The following is a 23,954-nucleotide window of genomic DNA, read 5'->3' on the forward strand; positions in this document are numbered from 1 at the left end:
AGGATGTATGTTTACAAAGTAATTAATTAATGTAATCTGGCCCCAGGCTGGAAGGCATTAATTCTACATTTGAGCAACACATTTCAAATGATCTCTTAAATATTAGATTAATCTCAGCATTCTTTAGTTTATTATTTGTTGAGCTCCAGGGACAAATAACTAGACAACTCAAGACCACAGTGGATATTAAAACAGAAAATAGTTTAATTAAATATTGAATAAAGAATCTGTACAGGAATTTTTGTACATTTGAATGACCTGTATGTTAGGCATGAAAAGAACAGGTAGCAGTGCAGTTCAGCAGTTCACACAATCAGTTTTAGTTAATTGTAGTGTTTATAACTGGAATAACTGGCTTATTTTTGTGAAATAGATACAAATTATACCACATTCTGCTTTAAATAATTTTTGATTAAATATGTAGACTGTATTGTGCAGAATAAATATATACTTTACATATACTCTGAGTCATGATTCATATGTTGTGTAATATGGTGGCACTTAATAGTATATATTATGGTTAGTCATGACAATAATGACTTCTATGCCTGGAAAATGGTTTTCCTTTTGTCTTAAAGTTAATTATCCTTACTGTGGAGAAAACCTGATATGCATGTATCAAATTAGGAAAGACCAGTTTTCAAAATGTTAATTATGAACACATTTCTTTTGAATAATCCAATGTTACAATGTAAAATTAAACTAATGTACAGTTTACTGTATAGCAGTGGTTCTCAACTGGTTTTGCTTCAGGGCCCAGATTTTACATTTTATATTTGGGCATCAAGTGACAAAAGCAACATAGTACTGAAATAATTTGTTAATACAATTTTAAACAAAAATGTCTTTAAAACCAAATATTGGAATGTTTTAATATAACCATGAACTGCATAGGTCCAACAATGAGCAAAATGATTAAATGCATAGGCTAAATAGTACCATTGACAATGTTGGTTTCTAAATGTCTTTTGAATTTCAATAGTTTCAAAGCAGCCAACAATTCACAGCACAAATCATACAGTATATAACACATTGTGGTCGACACCAAATTTGTTTGTTTTGTTTGTGTAGTATTATTTACTTTGTGTAGTTTTGTTCATGGTTTTCAATGATACATTAAACGTAAGCCTGTTTTAAGTTACAGCCAATTTTACAACTTCGTTGCCATGACGATCAGGGCCACCGCTGGCCAAATTGATGTCTTACACAGAGCTCTGTGATCGGGGGTCTGCAACTACTACCAGGTACTTGAATAACATATTAAGCTGGCTCTACACTAGCAGACTCAGAAAAACTCAAATTGGGTTGAGGTGATTGTCTGTTTTTTCTAATCTTGCCCTCCTAGTCAGTGAGCCTGTCACATTTACCGATTAAAACGTCGGGAAGGTGTCACACTTAATGACTGCCTTTGACTTTGTTCTGTGCCTTATCACTACAGCAGTAGTATAAATCTTAATTACAACCTGGCTACTCATAATCATTATTGTACATTTAAAAGGTTCCTTATCATGTACATTGAGTTCGGCAGCGATCGCCAACAATTTTTTTTCTTTTAATAGTCTATCATGATATGGCATACAGTACGTGCTGTCTCCAAAGAGCTTTGTCTGCAGAAAAAATTGCTTCTGCCCTCCAGCAAAAAACACTTTATACATGAACTGCACTGCCTGATGTGTATTTTCAGCATTTCAAGGCATTAACTCATTTGGGAGTATGTCTCCCACTGTCTGGCCAGTGATTATGTTAATGAAACTAACACCTGAAATCATTGGAAAAATCAGCTTGTGCAGAGCCAGCTTTACGTGCAGGTAAGGGCAGCCGGTGGATTTTCTGATGCCTCCCTAGGGTAAGATAGTGCCCCACTAAGGAGTTGGTGCCCTACGCAGACTGCATAATATGCATATGGGGAGTGGCAATACTGATGAAGATGCAATGTCAACAAAGCCTAAAATCCTAAAATTACTGTAAAAATTACAATTTAAACAACTTTTCCACTCAAATACTACATGAGTTTTAACAGAAGAATTAATGTAAGTGTGTGGCAGGGCGGTGGGCGGGGCCGGGTCGTGATCATACACACCCGGTCCCGTATTGGGCTAATCAAGCCGCTGAGGTTTAAAGGTCAACTGCAGAATATCGTGCGGGAGAGTGAGATCGTTAGCCCAATATGGGACCGGGTCCCTGCCACAAAGTGCTTTAATAAAATTATAAGCTTCACATTTATGCCTTTAAATCCTCCAAAAATTGGCCCTATTCACTTCCATTGTAAGTGCCTCACTGTAACCTCGATTTCTGCTTTTTTTTTAAAGAAGAAAAGGAGAGATAAGTCAAATTTTTGTGGTAAATCAGCATTATGCCACAAATGCTGTCGACTGAGCTTAACTTGTATTGAACCCTAAATATTCCTTTAAATAATCACACTACCCATAATTACCTCACAGACTTGCAGAGACAAGGTAATGAAAACATTGATCTCTGGATACGGTAAGTAAAAACTTCACTTAATGGCTCAGTGACCATCAATCAAACCTGACAAGCATGTTTGCATTGGAAGTCAGATTTTAGCGGCCAGTGGCAATAACATTCCCTAATTCAGACCGACACACACATCTCAGATAAGCGTGACTGAGCAAAAATATTCTCTTGAAGATGGCAATCAATGGATTGCTAATCAGTAGAGTTTGGAAAATGTCCCTTATTATAAGCCACATTGAGATTAGTTTGCTTGGATGCTGTTATGTAATACTTTCACGATGTCAGCATAAGTACTCCCCCAAATATGCATTGATCCTCCCTGCTGCTCTCAGTAATGGAATTCCAATGGTCTTCCCTTTGGACAGACATTAACCTTTTCTCTAAGGTGATTATCCAGGTGTTGGGACAGAGGAATAGACAGGCAGTCCAACATATAAGTAAAAAAATGCTGCTGCTGCGGCAGATGGTCATGTTGACTTCTCCCTGCTGAAGGACAACAAAGAAAAACAGACTATTAATGGGAGAAAATACCTAAAAAAAAAAATTTAACTATTGGAGAAATAGTATAATATTGTATTCATGTTGCATCCTGTACTTAAATGTACAGTAATAATTACTGTATTTACAAGATGACAACTCTGAGATTCTACTCAGAGCTGTTCATGTCCTCTGACTCAGAAACTATTAGGTTCTATAGCAACACTTATAACGCTAAAACAGATCCATGTGCAGCTTTGTTGTTGATGACAGTAACATATTAATTAATACAGTAATTAGTTAATTCACTCCTACATGTTCCTGAAAATGTTTAAGAACAAAGAACCACATATAACATTAGCTATAATTAAATTGTTCAAATAGAAATATGTGTGAACCAAAAAAACTGTCAAGGCTGCTGCCTTTGTGGTTCTTTTTGCATGGCATTCACAACTGTCAAGATGAAGTATTAATATTTGTAACTAATTCTAAATACAACAATTACACTGTGGGTGTGGAACTTAATAAGATAAATGTATGCTTGAAAGTTAAAGTGATACATATTGGGTGAAGTTAATATGATTAAGACTAAAAAATGTATGGTAAAAAGTGGCAAATGTGTCTGAACTTTATTTAAAAATATATATAGTACAGTTACTGCATATGCCATTAAATGATATAGGGCTCTATTTATAGGGCATAGTCAGAGGGCATGGCTATGAAGTTTTGGTATGTTTGTGCAAGCATACAGTAAGTCTAGGCGTGACTGGGTTGGCAAAATTGTGCGTGCAAAGCGCAGGCGATAAATGAAGGCAGCCCATAATAAAGTTGGTAGCTAGTGTAAATGGGTTGTATGCATAGGTGTCTATTTATATCATTGAAGCTGTGTGCCCTAAACACTCAAAACCAAGATTTGATACATAGTGACTACTGAAGGATATGGCAACATGGCGAAGTTTAAAGTTCATATTTATGACTGGTAAGAGGAGGATTCATACTGAAATAACAGTGCTTAGATTAGTTTAATTAGAAAAATATGAAGAAAACAGAATGAGTAAAGATGCAGTATGACATCGAGATGCAGCATTTCAGTGTCACTGGAAATGAACATCGACCAATAAAATACAAAATATAGACTTTGGACTATTGAAAAGCTGACTGACTGTCATGCTGTAATAAATGAAAAAATAAATAAAAAAAACATAGTAACCATGTCCTTCTTGAATGTCAATTAAACCTCTATGACACACTCTTCATACACATGGAAAAATGTGGTGCTTGTCAGGACTCATTGGATGTAAGCTCCGTAAAATAAAGAATCTAAGTACACACGAAGGCAAATCAATGCCAATAATCCACCCGCGTTATTGAAGCTCGTACACACGATAGATTAAAGCCACGCGAGGAAAAAGGAAGAACTCCCGCTCGTTTTAAACCCTCGTGTGCATTATTGACGCTCGTGAACGGTAGTTTATTACAGCTTGAGGAAACGGGAAGAACCCACATGCTCGTTTTAAACACTTGCACATGAAATGTCATGCGTAATGCAGTACAAGCTCTTGTGCAAGAAGAAAACGCTACCACACCTTTTAATTTTGTCTCTTGATATTTTGTGTGTAACCTCAAATATAATAGGTTATTCCCTTTGCCAGGAAATCAGTTGTGATTGGCTCCCTTTTATTATGAAGAACCATAACAAACTCACCTGTTATAGACCCTTTTCACACTTACGCTGTGTCTCGTTTCAAAGGCTGCATGTTAGTGTCCCTTGAAGGCTGCAGCATACCGAGTGTCATCCTTTAAATTAGACGGCCTTCGTAGAACAAACGGAAACAGAACGTAACATGGTTGCTATGACAGCATGCCACTCTTTAACAAGCGAGAGCACTTTGAGTGAGAAGGGAACAAAGTCCCTTTGGAAGGGAATGCATGAGGTCCATTTTAGGAGAGTTATAATGATGTAAAGGTAAAATAAAATCGATTTTACAGGTGTACTTTTAGTCTAATACTTTATTTTAATTATATATTAATATAATAATACATATACTCTGCATCTACTGAGGTACTTCAACTTGGGAATTACCATTACTTGCATTTGAACATCATATTTACAGGCAAATTGGCAATTTTTTCTTAACATTTCTGTTGAAGCAAAGAATTGTGGGTTATGATTGCCCACGAAGGATACACCTCATGCATCCACCGAATTCCCGTGAAAGTGTAATGAAGACTCAGGTTGGTTTGGATCCATATGCGGTTTTATTAGGCAGTAAACTCAGGTCGTACAGGCAATGGTCTAGGACAGGCAAACAGAGTGAGGCAGAGAGGCTGAGGCGTAAACAAGAACAGGCTAGAGATCGGGGCAGGCGGATATCAATCGTGGTATGTAAACAGGCTAGAGTAACTGGGCAGGGAGCAAACAAACTGGAACGGGGAACAGCTAGGTCGGTACACAGGGAAACTAGAGAGGTATCTAAGTTGCTTGGAAATGTCACCGGGGCTAAACAAGACTTCGCAAAGGGGGAACAAACAGACGTGGTTAAATAGAGTGGGGTAATAAGCAACAGCTGACCGTGTAATCAGTACTCGGGTGAATGCGATCTCCGGAGGCTCGAGGAGGAGGCGCCTTCACCCGTGTTCGTGACAGAAAGAAGGTCACATTTGAAGGCTGCATTCAAAGTGCACTACTTTCTTTTCTGAAACGAGACAGCCTCGATGATGTATGCGGCCAACAAATCCTTCCAAACGAGACACAGCCTTAGGGTTTTGGAATGCGGAAGTAAATGATTGCAGGGTAAACTTTGACAACGGTGAATAAGAGACCACAACAACTATTATATAAATGATATTAAAACAGAACAAAAACTCTAATGATGGAGAAAAAAAACAGGAACATACAACAACAATACAAACACTGGCTTAGGCAGAACAGGACTATAAAACATGATTGAAAAGGGTTACTAACAAAACGATCCAACACAAGACAGAGAACACGAGGGAACTATAATGAGGAAGAAATCAGTAGGTAACTGAGGAAGGCAGGTGAAACACATTAACAAATAACCAGATGGATAACAAGGCAATGAGTGGGCGGGGTTATCACTGAAGACCACTGAAGGGTCTGGAGGCCTGGCAGGAGGGTCCAGGTTGGGACTGAGTCTGGCGGCTTCGGAGCGGGATAAGGTCAGGAAGCCTCGGAACTGGGATGAGATCAAGCAGGGCAGCGGCAGTTACAGGGAGCTGGACAGGTTTGTCAATGACCACCAGAGACTGGACAGACTGGACGGCTACTGCAGGGAACTGGCTGGTGAATAGCTGGCTGGTGAATAGACTGGCCTGTCAATGGCCACAGGGGACTGTACAGCACTGTTAACAGCAACAGGGGACTGGAAACGCTTGCCAAAGGTCACTGAGGGCTGGACAGAATCGTCGGCGACCACTGGGAACTGGACAGACTTGTCGATAGCCACTGGGAACTGGACAGGTTCGTCGACAGCCTTAGGGAACTGGACAGACTTGTTGACCACAGGGAACAGAACAGGCTCATTGATAGCCACAGGGAACAGGACAGGCTCGTTGATGGCCACAGGGAACAGGACAGGTTCGTCTACAGCCACAGGGAACAGGATAGGTTCATCGATGGCCACATTGATCTGGACAAGCTCGTTGACGGCCACAGGGAACAGGATGGGCTTTTCAACGGCCTCAGGGAAACTCTACAGACTCTATGACCACAGGAAACTGGACAGGCAAGTTGACAGCCTTGGGCCCCACCACATGTTGCCATTCATAAGCCAGCTCCTCCACCTCCTGGCGGTCAACAGCGGGCTCCTCTGCCTCCTGGCGGTCAGCAACAGGCTCCACCTCCTCCTGGCGGTAAGCAGTGGGTCCCTCTGCCTCCTGGCGGTAATCAGCGGGTCCCTCTGCTTCCTGACAGTCAGCAGTGGGCTCCTCTGCATCCTGGCAGTCAGCAGCCAGCTTCGTCTAGTCCTCCTCCTCTTCTAAGTGGCGGGAAGGTCAACCGCGGCTTCCAATGCCGGTGAGAGGGTATTGTTGCCCTCGGGCTGGGGTGAGAAGAGGAGGTCCCCAGAGGTCTATTCTGAGATGGTACCATCCCACTCAATAGCCAAATTGATGACCTCTGACAGACTCTCCCCCTCCTTCCCATTTGGAAAAAATATATTATTTCAGGAGTGCAGGAAGGAGGACCCAAATGCAGGCATGAAATATTGAGTCTTATTTAAATGGAAAATGATAAACAAAAACTCTCATGATGGAGAAAAAATAGGAACATAAACAAAAATACAAACACTGACTGAAGCAGAACTGGACCAGAAAACATGAGTGAACAAGGTTACAAAATGATCCAACATAAGACAGAGTACATGAGGGAATTAAAAAAGGGAGAAATCAAGAGGTAAAGGAAGAAGGCAGGTGAAACACATTAACAATTAACCAGACAGATAACAAGGCAAATGAGCGGGCAGGGTTATCACTGAAGATAGACACGAATGCACAAGGGAATGAGAAAAATACAAACCCAAGTGCATTCACACAGCACGAGACAAAACACAAGTGCCTAGACTTAGCCACTGAGTGAACTGAACCAACCAAAGTGGCAGAATCCAAACACAATACACAAAACAGACAAAGAACACGTACATGTCAGGGCTCTGACACAAAGGGAATAAAAAAACAAACTAAGGGCAGAATTCTGACAGACGTATGCCAAAAAAGAACAAGTACATGTCAGGGCTCTGCCACAAAAGGATAAAAAAAAAACTACGGGCAGATGTAACAGGAGCCAGCTGGTAGATAGCTGTTCAGTGTGTAAACCTCAAGAGGTGCACTAGCGACTGACGCTAGAGGCTGTAGCCTTTAGCCTCCTTGTTAGCACACCCGCCTCCCACGCCGGAGATGCCGGTTCGAGTCCCGTTCGGAATGGGGCAAGCAGGGCCGGTTTCAATGTTGCCGGGGCAAGCAGGGCCGGTTACAATGTTGCCGTGACCCGGATGGTAGTGAGATTTAGGGGGGTGAGTGTAACGGGAGCCAGCTGGTAGATAGCTGTGCAGTGTGTAAACCTCACTCTCCTGACCTCAAGAGGTGTACTAGCAACTGACACTAGAGGCTGTAGCCTTTGGCCTCCTTGTTAGAGCACCCGCCTCCCACGCTGGAGACGTCGGTTCGAATCTCGTTCGGAGCGGGTCGATTAGGACCGGTTACACAGAATCCTGACAGACCTATGCCAAAAAAGACTTGTGAGGGTGCGTCACGCACAGTTGTAAGAGCCAGGCAGCACCGTTTTTTCCAGCTGCGCAAACTGCAAGCATGATAGGAAATAACTTGCTGACGACACAACGCGCTGACAACATGAGCTTAAATGATCAATGGATTAAACGATCGTGATGTTTCATTCTCTTCAAATCAAATTTAAGATTTTTTAATACCTTTTTCAAGACCCGAACAAATAAAATTAATACTGCATCCCCATACCAAAACAAACAAACACAATCTCACAATTAAAGTTGAAAGCAGCGATGAACGGGCCCTCGCACCCTGGTGCATGTTGGCGCTGCTGTGCCAGGGGAATGTCACTCAAATTTTTTAGCATTTTTTAGCAATTAAATGTTGCTGAGAGTGTCACAGTGTAAAACATATAATTTCCTGTTGCCAGTAAGTGGCACTATGACTATAACTGAATATTGGCATATAGAAGTGTTCAGGCCGGGACTCTTATAAAACATGTGAAGTTTGGAGCAGATTGGACATTGTATGTTTGAGTTACAACAACTTCCATTGTTTCATGGTGAAACATCAAACTATGCCAGGCCGCCACAGACATGCCATTCAAAGAAAACTCAAAAGCTTTGCAATTTAGCATCACAAAGGCCTTTAGACTGACTGAATGTGATGTCGATCTGATTTAATCTCTAGGAGGAGTTTGTTAAAGTATGAGGCCTGGAAATGGCAAAAATTTTGCACAAATTTAAGAGAAAAATAAGAATGGCTGACTTCCTGTTGGGTTTAGGATATGGCTCTAAGAGACTTTCTTGTACGTGTTGACACGGTAGCCTACATATGCCTATCAATTTTCTTACATATAGGTGAAAAGTGGCACGAGGGCTGCTTTGTTTAAATTTTGTAGGTGGGCTATTGGGCCATTTTATAACACCTAATTCTAAAACCTGTATCAGATGAACATTTTTGCCACTTTTGAGGTGTGTGCAAAGTTTCATGATCTTTCGAGCATGTCTAGGCCTCAAAAATTGTATTAGTTTCACATCGAACTTTGTCAGGCCGCCATGGACACGCCCTTCAACAAATTTAACATCACCAAGGCCATTGGATTAGACTGACCGTATATGATGTTGATTTTAATAAATCTCTGAGAGGAGTTTGTTACAGTACAAGACCTAGAATTAGCTGTTGTCAGTAGGTGGTGCTATGACTATAACTGAATATTGGCACGTAGATGTGTTCAGGCCAGGACTATTATCAAACGTCTGATGTATCGTGCAGATTGGACATTGTATGTATTAGTTAAAACAACTTCCTATTTCATGGCGAAACATCGAACATATTCAGACGAGCCACAGTCAAAATCAAAATGGCTGACTTCCTACTGAGTTTAGGGCATTTGGTGAAACTTAGTGCGAGGCGCACAATGTTGAAATTTTGTTGGTGCGCTATCGAGCCATTTTGCCACACCTCATTCTGAAACCCATATCAGATGTACATTTTCGGCACTTCTGATCCAAAGTTTTGTGAGTTTTCGAGTATGTTTAGGCCCTCAAAAATGCGATTTACTTTGGAAAAGAATACAGAATAATAATAACAATAAATATAGCTGTCGATGATGGGCCCAAGCACCATGGGTCAATTTCCACTTGGTGGCTTTCTGAAAACAAAGCATGATGGACAGCAACAACTCAAGATTAATGTATATTAACGAATACAGGAATTTACTTTTCCGGCTGTCACAACGTAATCAGTTTATCAAATTATGGTGTAGTTAGGAAGTAGCCATGTAATTTGGCTTGCTGGGATAACAAAATGGTGGAATTTGCTGCTGTTTTCTCAATTTGGTTGTTTTACAGTGAAAACTCACAAATCATCATTATATACCTCTGTAATTGTGCTAATTACATTTTAAATGCAATTACATGTAAATATATTCATAATGACTAAATATGCTGTTAGCAACCAAAAAAGACAAAAACAAAATGCTCACAAAAATAGCATACTTTTAAGTGAAAGCTGTGGGCATTGAAAGATCCTTAATTATTATCTGCCATAGAGAATGCAATAAAGCTTATTTAAGTTTAAAGAATATGTACAATAAATCTAAGTTAAAAACACAAATGAGGATTTGATTATTAGGCCTGTTGCCATTATTACATTATCTTTAGGGTTGGGGGTCATTAGGCATGTTATGCCAGCAGAGAAGGCTTTGCTGGCCCTGAGAAATCACTACGGCAAACAATTACAATTAGAGTTCATATATTTGAGCATTTATGTACATATTTAAATTCCACAATGTTTTAAAAAAACATGATACATATATGAAAAGTGTAATTTGTCATATTGTCATATTCTGTATATTACATATATCTACTCTATATAATTTATATTTTTATATCAGTAAAAACATTTATTAACACTTATTTCAGCATACAACTGTTCAGCATATATTGCCATTTTCAGATTTGTAGCCTAGGGGTTAGTTGTCACATATGTGGTTTAAACATTTCCACACATACTTGTGAGACGAAAATACATTTGTTTACTTGTTGCCATATCAAATCCGCTTCGAAAATGTGCGCGAGAGCACTGGTGACCAAGCTCACAAACACCAATCGCACAACCCAGCCATGAATCACTTGATTTATATAGGAAGAAAACACACTGCTCTCACGTTGCACATTAAAAATCAGATCACCTGAGAGTGATTAAGAGAAAGAGAGAGGAGAGAGAGAGAGAGAGAGAGAGAGAGAGAGAGAGAGAGAGAGAGAGAGAGAGAGAGAGAGAGAGAGAGAGAGAAAGACAAAACACATGCTCTACATACACAAACAATACAGCCGAGAAGTCAATCAAAATTGGGGACATATTTCTCTTTTCTATTTCCTGGAAAAGACGAGAGCTGCAGAAAAAACTGCTGACACTTAACAACATTGATAACTGCCAAAAATAAATTAATTCAAAATAACACATTCCAGTGCCAGATCAGTAATCAAAACATACACAGATCAGAAACTCCAACTCAAGAACTGGAGATGTTTAACACATGAAATTAGAAATATAGTTAACTGAAGAATGCGGTAACACACACTTCATATACATACCGTACAAAACACTTCATATACATACCGTACAAAACTGGGATCCATTCTAGACACGACAACAAAAATCTTCTGTTATTTTGGGAATCATTCATGGAGCTATTGAACATTTCTTGAAATTGCCATTCATTACATATACACATTATGAAATTATTTTCTATTATATAAGATCAAGAATCCCTTCAGAATTTTAAATCTGCATTGTCTTGACATTATTCCAAAATGTTTTAAGCAATTCAGGCTAACATAACAGGGATATTTCAAAGTCTGTTAAAAGTGACACACTTCATTCAGCCAGTTGGTGGCTCTACGACCGTGACCCACAATAGTCATAATAGCCTGCACGGAAAAACATTTGGCTCCATTTTGATGTTTAACATTTTCTGCACGCAGAAGATATGAGACATTTCCTTATTCCATTTTTTTTACGTTAATTTACCACTTCACGATGGCAACACCGGGCGATATATAAAAAATCCCTTTGCAATTTAGCATCGCCAATGTCTTAGCATGATGTTGCCCACATTTGGTACCTGTACCATAAAATCCCTGGGAGGAGTATATCAAATTCCTCAGCATGCATTTTTCAAACAATCCAAAATGGCCAACTTCCTTTGGGCAGAGTTTATGACTGTCAGTGCGAAAGTTGTCCGGCTTGATTAGATCTATATGTGTACAAAGATTGGTGACTGTACCTCAAAAGGGATGTGCTAGATAGCCCCCCGAACATGCCCATATTCTAGGTGGCGCCGAAGAGCCTCTACTGCACCCCCCACCTGTAACTCTGTTGCACCCTAATGGCATGATTCACTCATGTTATGTACCCCAAAAGTACCGAAAACCTTGAAAGTGTAATAATAATACAAATAAATTATTATCCTTAGAAGAACAATTTTCAGTGCTTGGGCCCAAAAATAATAATCCTTAGAAGAAAAATAGGGCCTCTGCACTTTCAGTGCTTGGGCCCTAATAAACAGAGTACATACAAATCATGTATCACAGACTCTTACTTAAACTGGCAGGGGCACACATTCAACATGACATTAACATTACTTATCAGTAAAAGAGGGTAGGCTTTATGCAAGTTTCAAATAATCAAGACACGTTTTCCACATAAATATCACACTAAAATTGGTTTATGTGCCATTATATAAATAGATAGATAAAATTAGAGGTCGGCCGATATTGGATTGTGCTGATTCGATAAAGTGTTGAAATTATAATCTGCCAATAGTTTTTCAAATTTGGTAGCCTATATTAAATGTCCTTAGTCTTTTTTTCCTATGGTGGGGAGGGCCAGACTGAGGCTACAAGAGTCCAAATTTAATTAAATTCCAGATGCAGATTGCAGAGCGGTTGCAGATTTGATTCATAGCATGGAACTTTTAACTTGAAAAGTTCCATGCTATGAATGGAGAAAATACAACAGTACCACATTTTCACTCTGAGGGACACAGTGCATGCATTTATTTAAATCTTATTCTTTTGAAGTTTGATAATCAAATTAGGTCATATCACGAGTCCTGTCTTTACACTCCTAAGAACTCTTTAAATAAAAATTAAGAATTTTGTTGTATAATTTAAGATATTTCAGACATTTTAAGGATCCACGGGAATCCTGATCATGTTTTATGTGTATAAATGATATGTGAATATTCCCCACACTGACAGTTCGATCTCTTTATGGGATAAGTGATTTTTATCATATTTCTGAAATATCTAAAATATGTGTCTTTATTAAACTAAAAATGGATGAAAAGACATGCCTAGTTGGCAATATTAAATAATAGGTAAATTGAATGTCATTTTCATCATATTTATTTAATTTAAAAGCAATTTTAATTATATCCACTTCATCAGCAACAGCACATGAACGTGAATCCTGAAATATCTGACTTTGATCTCTTCTTACAAAACGCAGACAGCTTTGTTATGTCAAAGAGGATGCTTACAGAATATTCTTCTGAATATTTACGATTAATAAATGTTATACCATATACTGTAAATGCTGTGAACTTACCACTTAGTTCCCTGTGGATTGAGTTCACTCGACATTGCTGTAAGCAATATGGGGAAGTTCTTCCTGATGACCTTGATGACTTTATACAATCACACCAATCCTCTGACTGGCAATGGTGTCTGAGCCCCGCTCCTTCAGGCACACAGTTGGCCTATATAAGCAGCGCTCAGTCACCATTTCTTCCGAATTTTCTTCCTTCAAGACTGTGAACTTCATCTTGGAACCCTCTCTGCTTCGCCATTGATATATACTTAAAGCGGATGGAAATTCTCAGCGAGACAGGGACAGGATGACTCATCGCCTGTGCTCAGCACCTGCACCAAGAGGCTTTCCGCTCCACATCACCATCGAAGACGCTCTCGATGAACAGACTCTTCACTACAGACGCACTTCAATGCAGAGCTTCAGTGAAGACACTGCATCCCACAGTGCTCCGGCTGGGGTTACTGTATACTTTTTATATATACAATACTAACTAAATGAGCCACTTGCATGATACACATCTTTTTAAAGATGTCATTCCGCAAGTGTTTCCTATAAGAACTGCACATACTGCCGCCTGATGAGCACGAGAGCTATGTTCACTGCCTGGGCCATGCCCATGCACAAGTAGCTCTCATGGAGACAGACTGCCCTCACTGCAAGGGCATGTATCTCCGGCATAATATTGCCATGGGATGGAAATCCCACCCAACCTTCCAAGCCTTGTCGACTGACATCCACACTGGCTGGAAGAGCTTTTCATTCCGACATCGTGAATCACCACATTCTGATTCGTTCGCACACAGTACGAGTAGTGGCAAACATGAATCACCAGGGTGGACTCTGATTGTCACAATTAATGAACATGACACAACGCCTCCTACAATGGAGCGGATGTCATCTCCTCTCATTGTGTGCGACGCACGTCCCGGGCCGTCTTAATTTCGGAGCGGATCTGCTGTCATGCCAGGGACCATTATCAGGGGAATTCATTTTCAGACAGTGACAAGGATTCGGGAAATATTTGGCAAAGCAGAAGTCAACCTATTTCCCTCCATGGAGAACACCCACTGTCCCCTTTGGTACTCCATGTTCCAAGCCCCACTGGGTGTGGACGTGCTGGCTCACAAAAGGCCGCCAAAATGCACGTATGCATTTCCCCCGGTGCATCTCCTTCTTTCTGACATCAGCAAAGTCTTAGTGGACATGGAAACAGTTCTGTTAATTGTGCCAAAATGACCCAATCAGTCCTGGTTTCCAGAGATAATAGAAATACTGAACGACCCTCCATGGAAAATACCTCTGAGGAGAGACCTCTTAAGCACAAGGTACAGTTTGGCATCCACAGCCAGAGCTGTGCAGCCTACACGTGTGGCCTCTGAACAGAGCACAGCGGACGAGCCAGAATTGTCTCAGTTGGTGATGAACACCATTTTACAGGCTAGAGCACAGTCCACCAGACGCCTTTTGCACTTAAATGGCGCATGTTTGCAAATCGGTGCTCTTCACGTGGTAAAGAACCGGTGAATTGCCCCATAGATTAGATTTTGACAATCCTTTTATGAGCGGCTGGACGCTGGTCATACCTCATCATTACTCAATGTTTATGTAGCGACTATCTCTGCATACCATGCCCTGGAGGCTGGCTCATCGATAGCCAAACATAATCTGTCATAAAGTTTTTTAGGGGAGCGAGGCATTTGAACCCCACTTGCCATGGCATTGTTCAAGCCATTGGAATCTATTGAGCTGCGGGTGCTTTCCTTAAAAACTGCACTTCTATTGGCTTTGGCCTCATTTGGTGGGTGGGTGACTTGTAGGCACTGTCGACTGACAGCTGATGCCTGGAGTTTGGTCCAGATCTGTAAAAAGCCACTATTAAACCTAGAAAAGACTACGTGCCTAAAGTTTTAACAACCCCCTTCAGGGCTCAGGTGGTTTGTTTGCAAGCCTTCTTTCCCCCACCATTTAATTCAGATGAAGAGCAATCTATGCATATGTTATGCCTGGTGAGGGCATTACATACATATGTTGAGGACACCCGTCAGTTTAGGTTGTTGGATCAGCTCTTTATTTGTTATGGAGGACACAGAACAGGAATGTCCGTCACCAAACATATTCTGTGGTCTGTCACCACAGAACAGGAATGTCAGATCACCCTTGCTTATGTATCACAGGGCACAAATTGCCCTATTGGAGTCAAAGCGCATTTAACCAGAGGCATGGCAACTTCATGGGTGTGGACAAACGGTGTGCCCTTGAACATATGTTTGGCAGCAGGATAGTCCTCACGAAACATGTTTGTTTTATTTTATAACCTGATCATGGCATCCATCTCCTCACAAGTCCTCTCTGTATAGAGTCCGTCTTATATTCAAGCGGGTGAACCCAAGCCCTTATTACAGGTGGGCTATGTTGCACCTAATAATGGTTTCTCTATTCATGCATGTTAGGCCAAGTTGCAGGATCCTGCTAGGTATGTTGTTTCCCTTTTACACAGTGCTTTAGCTAATGACTCTTTAATATCTCAGATTGTTGACTTAATCATGTTAAGTGGCATGTCACTGAATTAAATATTACACTTGTGTATCACATTGGAATGTCATAATTATTATTGACCAAAATAATATTGATTTATAAGTAGTATAAGGCCACACAGGCTTCAGATTTTTAAACAGTTTTGAGTTGTATATACAGATGAAGGGCAGGTTCAGTGAGAGCCGGTCAAGAGATATAGCTACTGGCAACACACAAGCTCCACGTAATCCACTCAAAAGTGCTCGCTCACAGAGAAGTTGCTCCAAGAGATGATGCTTCAGAATGTGCTGCAGAATAAAGAACAAAATATAACTGAAACAAGAAACAACCATTACACAGTAATAAGTGATCAACTAGTGATATTAACCCTTTTTTAACTTTTTTTTTTTTTTTTCCTATAGGGGCAACAGATATTTGAGAGGCTGGGGTGAGGGCCTGTAAGTGGGCCAAATATCTTACACAAATATTTAAAAGAGATTTGCAATTACTGCAATTAAAAGATCTGGCATTACTCCACCATCTTCATCTAGCATCATGGCATACTGTTAACTTATATTTTTTACAATTCATTTTCATGGGAGATACAGTACGATTAAAAATAAAAACTATATTTAAAATAATGTGACATTTTTTGAGTCTTAGAAAATGTGTTAAAAAGCAAAAAATCATTTTCTGAGGTGGTTAATGTTCCCTAACATTTAGAGTTAAATCATCTATCTACTTTTGTATGACAGCAATGATCTTAAAAGAGTCATCTCTGAAAAGTATAATTTTAAGAAGGCTAATATGCTCCTGGTGCAGTAACCTACAGCTATTAATTACAATTTAGGCACAATTTTATCCTAAAATCATAGCTGTGGGTGACTTGTATGTAGGAACCCTTGTGCAAGGGATGGAAAGCATAATAAAACACAATCAACCACTCATATTGACAAGACCGCAATATCTAGGCTGATAACATAAAATGCTTTCTCCAATTTTTTTATATTGCATGCTTATTTATATGTACAAGTAATTAACGTTTTTATCTAAATACATTATGCAAACTAAAGGTAGTCCCCTTATAGTAACTTTGAAATCAGTGGTTTAAAGTCACTAATGTAGACGCAGACCCGTTGCAACCTCCTGTTACTAAGGCTATGATTTATTTCCCTGGGCTCACAACCTTTCAATTAATTATAAAGTGTCTTACAACTGCATGACATGAGAGATTGTATTGCATGCTCAGGAGATTTACCTACTGCCCGTGAGTGTCAACAGGTGTGTTCGAGTTCAACTGCACCTTGCCTTACTGATCATTGAGATTTACCGGTTGCAGTCGGGGGAGGAGTTGAAAAGAGAGCTGTCAAGCTGGACACTTTGCACATCCAGTCGCATGCTGAACCCATGCCAGTCATGGAAGATTGCGCAATGTTTGCTTTCTTTATAGCAGACGTGGAATGCAGATAGACAGATGTTTGAATTTTAAATAAAATAATCAGACAATAACAAACATTGTTCATTTGAAAAGTTTATGTGCAGCTTAATACAATACTTGTTGTGTGTACAAGAACAAAGTCCAATAAAGGCCTGTATTATTTTAATACCAATAAAGAAGTCAGTATTTATAATCATTTTGTAAACATGATATTACTATGACAAACATAATATAGCATGATATAAACCTGATGTACTGTTATAAAAACACAGAGTTTAAAGTAAAGTTGTCAAAATAAACTCCATAGTAATGAATTACTACCACACTGCTCTTATTTCTGCCATAGAATGACATAACAGAAGTAGTAAGAGTACAAAGTATGAAGTCTGAAATTGCGAAAGCAGCCCATATATACTTAAAGCGATGGAACTTCTCAGCGAGACAGGGACAGGATGACTCATTCAGGATGAATGAGGCTTTCCGCATGTAACCAGTCCGCATGTAACACATGTAACCATTGTCACGTTGTGAGTCTGGCCAATTGTGAATAAGCTGTGACGTCATCAGAGCTTGTGCAGCTTCTCAGGAGCAACTACAGCGTCTGTGCCAGCCGGCTGCTCTCGAATCGTTCTCGTGGTACTTTGATAGCATACGTAATGGTGGCACGGCGCTGGTTCAAGTCGGACAAAATTTCAAACTGACATGCATTGCTTCAAGTCCAGCACTGATCGGTCTGCGCAGCGCTGCATGAAGTCGAACACACCTAATAATGCCTCAATAATGTGCACAGATTATTGTCGTTGATTTGCCTATATAAATATACTCATACACTGTAAGTATATTTATTCATTTATTTAGTCATCTTGATCAACTGACACACAACATCATGTAATAACTGTTTTTGCCATGGACATACTTTTATGTTCCACTGTTATTCCAGACACATACACTTTGACCCGTTTTAGATCTTGTGCTGAGAATAGACATGAAAGCGCAATCATTTATTTCTCACAAATGTAGCAAATAAGGCAAGAACACCATCTACGCTCAGTTGGCGTTGCCCACACAGAAAACGGCACTTAGATCAGTGAAAATGTATCAATCTCATGAAAACATCTCATAAAAATCATAAGACGTAGCACATATTCATAGCGCATAGTGCTGCGCCTAATGCAGATGCTGAAATAGAGCCCTATAATGTTAACATAACAACCAATATAGGCTACTGAATTTTTTACATTTTAAAGTAAAAATGTACTGATAATAAAACAGGTGGTATAATTGAAGCCATATGATAAAGTTGTCTTCTCAGTGTGACCAATAATAACATACAGTATAGTGCAGTCACGCACAAAAAGATAAAAGACCATAAAGGTAATACAAAAGTAACAGAACAAAGTGGTCTGATGTTTCTATTACCTTTGACTGCAGAAAGCCATACATTCTCGGTTGCTTTGTGAAGCACAGGCACAGCGCTGACCTCCTCTGTTGCCTTCGGCAGAACGCCGCGCCCTATGGGATCCTCTATAACTTGACATGCCATATGGGACAGTGCGCCTGCCGAAACAGAAATGAGGAAGGGTTGTGACCTTGGAATTACAGAAAACACTACCACAGGGTGGCTTGAAGGCAAACAGTGAAAGCAAGAAAGGCTTTAAACATTTTGATTTACTTCAAAGACTTCTTCAAACTAAAAAAACTTGCTGTTTTAAAGGAATGCGTAATCCTGATTCTAATCCTCCTTCGACATAATATATCACTCTTTTATTCAGCTTAATTTGTCAAAAGTTGGAATATACAGTATGCTGAGAATCTTTGGCCATTGTTTCACTGCTCTGTTTAGATTGATCTTGCTACTCCCCCGAAACGTGACACTGATCCATGCATAATGTGGAAGTCATAAATTGGCTAGCATGGATGTGTTTGGATCCCTGAGCAAGCAGCTCAAGAGTGGGCCCAGACAAAATGGGGGGCTAATTATTTGTGGAATTCATTGATTGCATAACCTGGAAATTATTCCTATAATCTCACTTCAGCTCACCATAGGAAGGAATGGCCAGCTTGTTTTGTTCATTTTACTTGTGGTTGAAAGTTAACACCTTAATAGATTACCCTTATTTATACTGTATGGAAGGTAAATCCAACTTTTCCAACTTTTGCACATGTCCAGATTTGCACTTAATTCATCGTCACTTTATACCTGGCTGCTACCTCAACGACTGAACACTACTACATAGTATGTTATGTTTACATTCGGCATTTTTAGAAAATGTCATCTTTTTGCGCTACTCAGATTAGAAATGTGTATTGGTCTCTCACTGTCTCCTACTGTGCCTATTGTCCTGTTCCTTTTTTAGTAATTATTGTACTGTCCTGTATTTTTTGCACACATTTGCACGTGCACTTTATGTAGGTATGTGTAGGTCTTATTTAGTCTGTGTAGCCTCATGTGGCTCTGTGTTTGTCCTATGTTGTTTTATTGTCCTATGTTGTTTTATGTAGCACCATGGTCATTTCACTATGTACTGTACTAACTGTATATGGTTGAACGACAATAAAAACCACTTGACTTGACTTGACTTGAAATTAAGTGGTCTCAGAGGCTCAGTAAATCTGGACAGCTGTACCCAGGAAGCTCTAGGCTTCATCTGCTAAGAGTTACTCCGGCAAACAGCCTGCCATGTAACCTCCTCTTTTATCTTTGTCCATTCTCTTAAACCAGTATTATGTGCTGAAGTGCCTAGACAAGCGGACGGTAATAGTAATTGCTCTCCGTGCAAACAAATACTGTAGGATAAAATGTTCCAGAAGAAAGAGAATGTCTGCCATTGTTTGCAAATTGGTTCAAGATTTTGAAAATGTTGACCTACATTTCAAGATTTCTGATTAATAAACAGTTTTTCATTTAGTATGTGAAATATGACAAATTCTCTTTGGCAAATTAATACTTTTCTCCAAATTGCAATATCAGCATTAGTGGGTTACGTCAAACAATTTACACACATCCAGAAAAAGTTGTACTTTAAGTTTGGTTGCGTTGTTCTGACTTGCTTTTTTCTTCTATCCCATGTGGGATAAGGCAAGGTAGATAATCTAAAGCATTTCACAAAACCATCATGTGACTTAATATAGTTCAGTTATTGTTAAGTTTTTATTTTCTTCTTGTATCCCATGTTGCATTAAGCAAATTAGTCCGAAAAACAACAGCATTTCACAAAACCATGTTGTCATTTTTGTTAAGTTAAATTATTGTGAGTAATTCATCATCAAAAGGTTCAATAAATTGTTTTCAGGAAAATTCTAGATGATCTTGATGCATCTAAACTGTTAAACTACAAGTAGCAGACAAGTTCTAATTCTGTTCTGACTGAAGTAAGTGGAATGTTTAGCCATGTGTTTCTGTTGAAGATTGATTCATTGCCAACTGCAATAGCTTGACTTTCATTTATAACACAATGGCTCTTTATTAAGCAGTTTTAATATAAAACAGCAACTAAATTTCCTTCCAGTATAATGTCAAAGTCAGTGGTTTTATTATTTCATTATATATTTTAAAAGATGTTGGTGTTTAATGCATGCTTAATTATTTGTACAATAGCAAGGGTTTGTAGTTGAAGATATTTTTTTTTATAAAATTTGTATTCTACTTGTGTGGTCATGTTATGTTTATGTGGTAATGTAATGTTTATTGATCCTGAAGAGCATAAGGCAAAACCCTCACAACAATAAGCTTTTTTTAAATAATAATAATAATGGTTTTGGTTTCTTGTTGCTGGCATGCTGTTTTACATTAATAGTCTTCACATTTATTTACTATTATTTATGTTATGCTGTTTATCAATAAATGGCACTTAAAAACTGTTTTAAATCAGAGTTACATTAATCGGAAATCCATCCGATTCACACCCTCACACACTTGTAAGAAAATAATTTGTCTTGTGAAAGCACATGTTCATCTAGGATGACTTTACTTTCAAATTTCAATTCTCCGAAAATCATCGGTAGGAACTTACTCTGGTGTATTGATCCAGATGATGTCCAGGTGACAGTAGTAAACGCACTCCTTGTCTTTGTACGTGTAACATGTGCATCTCTTGGCTCTTCTCCGCGGTTTCGGGAGCTGGCAACACGGCGCTGCAACTTTATTAGCAGATTCAAAATCAGGTTGAGTCGCAGTTGATGTTTTGGAAAATAAATCGTGCGTGAGGTTTTTCACAAGCGCAACTTGATGAGAGGGGGGAAATCCTGAAGATGAAAATAATAAAAAACAATATAATAAAAATAAAATAAGTAAAAGTTATCTTCATTAAAATAACATGATATTGCAGTATATAAACTCCTTTCTGCTGTTTTATATATATATATATATATATATATATATATATATATATATATATATATATATATATATATATATATATATATATATATATAGGGCCTATATATAATATTATTTTTTATATCACCGTAAGCGTCCATACATTTTACAATAATAATAATATTTCATGTGGTAACATCGAAATTATCTGGTTTTATTAAGGTTAAAAAAAAAAAAATGATGTGACTGCATACGCCTGACTACACCAAAATCTTTATAAAGGGTCATATAAGGTAGAAATTGCAACTTAACACTTTAACTTTACATTTTCCCCGTTGAAAACTACCCATTGGCTCACCTCGACGTTAAAGTAACTCATAAATCACTCCTCCAATGCCTCAATACTGCCCATTTAAACACTTAAAATAGTTTGTAAGATAAAATGAGATTAAGCTATGTAAATATATGTTGTTTTTAAGTATATAGAGATTGATGTCGACTTCCTTTCACCGCACAATTTTAGATTAAAAAGTTTTCTGCATGTAATTAATGCAATCCAAACCCACCGTTGGCCATTGCGGTTGTTAGTCCAATGAGAAGCAAAACTGCCAAATGTATTAATGACACCTTGGCCATCCCAGTTATTCCAGAGAGTGTCCGTAAAACGATAATCAGTTTTAAATCCAGGATTGACCAGTATAGATTGATCCAATAACTGCAGTCAAAAGTAACATGTTTGGTCTTTACTGGTTTATTACCGCATGAATGCACGTCTGATTATGTTTTTCAGACTTGAGGAGAGACGGAAGAGTGGAGCTCGACAAAAAAGCATCCTCATGTTGCTGCAGGCAGCTAGTGTTAGTTGCGCGCAATTTCCCACTGTGAGTTTTTATAGAGTGCACCTATCAGCCTGTGAGACACCGCCCGCTGGACCTCAGTTATACAGCTAAATCACTTTTCAAACGTACAGTATGTCTTTCAATCACGCAAACACACACACCTTAACAACCTCAACAGGAAGATATTGTAATGTCAGCTTAGTACCATCAAAAAATCCAAAGTTAATCAGGAAAACCCCTAAAGAGTATCAAGTATGTGACAAATATTAATTGAAAAGATCATTGTTGCCCTCTGCTTTTTATTCTTCACATTTTACTGTTCTTTTTGTTCAACCAGCATTTGAGACATAATTTACACACTTTATCTGACTGCAGACCCATTTATCAAAGAACCACAGCCAATGAATTATGAATACACAGCATGTTGAAAACAGGGGGCTAAAGTGGGGCAAATTTGTTTGGTATAAATCCAACTAATTTATATTAATAACACAAATAACATTTGTAAGCAAGCCCAACACAACTGTACCAGTCAAAAGTTTGCACACTTGTCTGAATATATATTTTTCATAATTTATTTTAGTCACTGCATGATTCATAATTTCATAATTATGTTTCATAATGTTAACATTAATTAATGCAATATGCTAACATGCACTAACAATGAACAAATTTATTTTTCACTAACATTAACAAAGATTAATAAATACTGTAAAATATATATATATATTTTTTCATTGTGAGTTTACCTAATGCATTTAATAATAATAAAAAAATAAAACCTAATAAAGTGCTACTACTTCTTTACTGAAATTTCTGAAATATGCTCTAAAGCTGTTGGTTATTTTGGCTGGCCAAATCTCATAACGTGGGATATTTCCCTCCAAAGTCTTTCAGAAGTATTTTGATTTAGCACAAACACAAAATGTCTATTTGGTTTTTAGGAGGACTTCTGCAGTGTATATACATGGTACCACAACCACAAGAAAATGAATTTTAAAAAGCCATACATACATACATTTGCTACGCTGCCTAAGCTTCAATTTGTATTCCACCATAGACTTAAAGGTGCGCTCAGTAAGTTTTTGCTAGTTTCCCAGTAAACTCCCATGAGATGAAAAGTCATTTCAGTAACCTAATAAAAGCAGTTTAATTTTACATGGAGCGGGTCGCCCCCTCGTGGGACCAGCCATGTTGACAGCATATGACACGGTGTCATGCAACTGACTAAGTTACTACCACTAATAATGACAATAATAATACATTTACTTTATATAGTGCTTTCAGACAATTCTCAAACATGAAAGTATATGTTAACAAAACAAGCAAATCAAACAATAAAACAACAAACACAATATACTTACTACAAACAACATCAGAGCCCAAATCAACAGTATAGTCCAAAGTGATGGCATGGCAATGATAAACCGGAGTGTGATTCACCAGACAGTCTGAACAGTCTGAGTGCAAGTGGAAAGATAAAATGTCCATATAAGAGGTCCCTGCTGGATTCACGAAACAAAATGCTACTACCAACAGCTCTCATGGC

General features: G+C 38.7%; 1 protein-coding gene across 4 annotated transcripts; it reads right to left on the reverse strand.

Annotated features, from left to right (window-relative positions):
- Positions 1 to 235: 235 nt before the first annotated feature.
- On the reverse strand, positions 236 to 23,908 carry LOC127632418 (endothelin-3). Of its 4 annotated transcripts, none has more exons than XM_052110994.1 (4): positions 23,770 to 23,908; positions 21,262 to 21,493; positions 18,668 to 18,805; positions 236 to 2,958 (listed from the first exon to the last, which is right to left on the reverse strand). In XM_052110994.1, exons 1-4 carry the CDS (start codon positions 23,894 to 23,896, stop codon positions 2,943 to 2,945), a joined length of 513 nt encoding a protein of 170 aa, XP_051966954.1. In that variant the 5' UTR covers positions 23,897 to 23,908; the 3' UTR covers positions 236 to 2,942. The 4 variants fall into 4 exon arrangements, with proteins under 4 accessions (XP_051966954.1, XP_051966953.1, XP_051966956.1 ...); XM_052110993.1 differs by having other exon boundaries at positions 236 to 2,961; XM_052110996.1 differs by lacking the exon at positions 23,770 to 23,908 and adding an exon at positions 22,133 to 22,406 and having other exon boundaries at positions 236 to 2,961.
- Positions 23,909 to 23,954: the final 46 nt, after the last annotated feature.

This window comes from Xyrauchen texanus, chromosome 39, assembly GCF_025860055.1.
Source record: "Xyrauchen texanus isolate HMW12.3.18 chromosome 39, RBS_HiC_50CHRs, whole genome shotgun sequence".
Classification (NCBI taxonomy): domain Eukaryota; kingdom Metazoa; phylum Chordata; class Actinopteri; order Cypriniformes; family Catostomidae; genus Xyrauchen; species Xyrauchen texanus.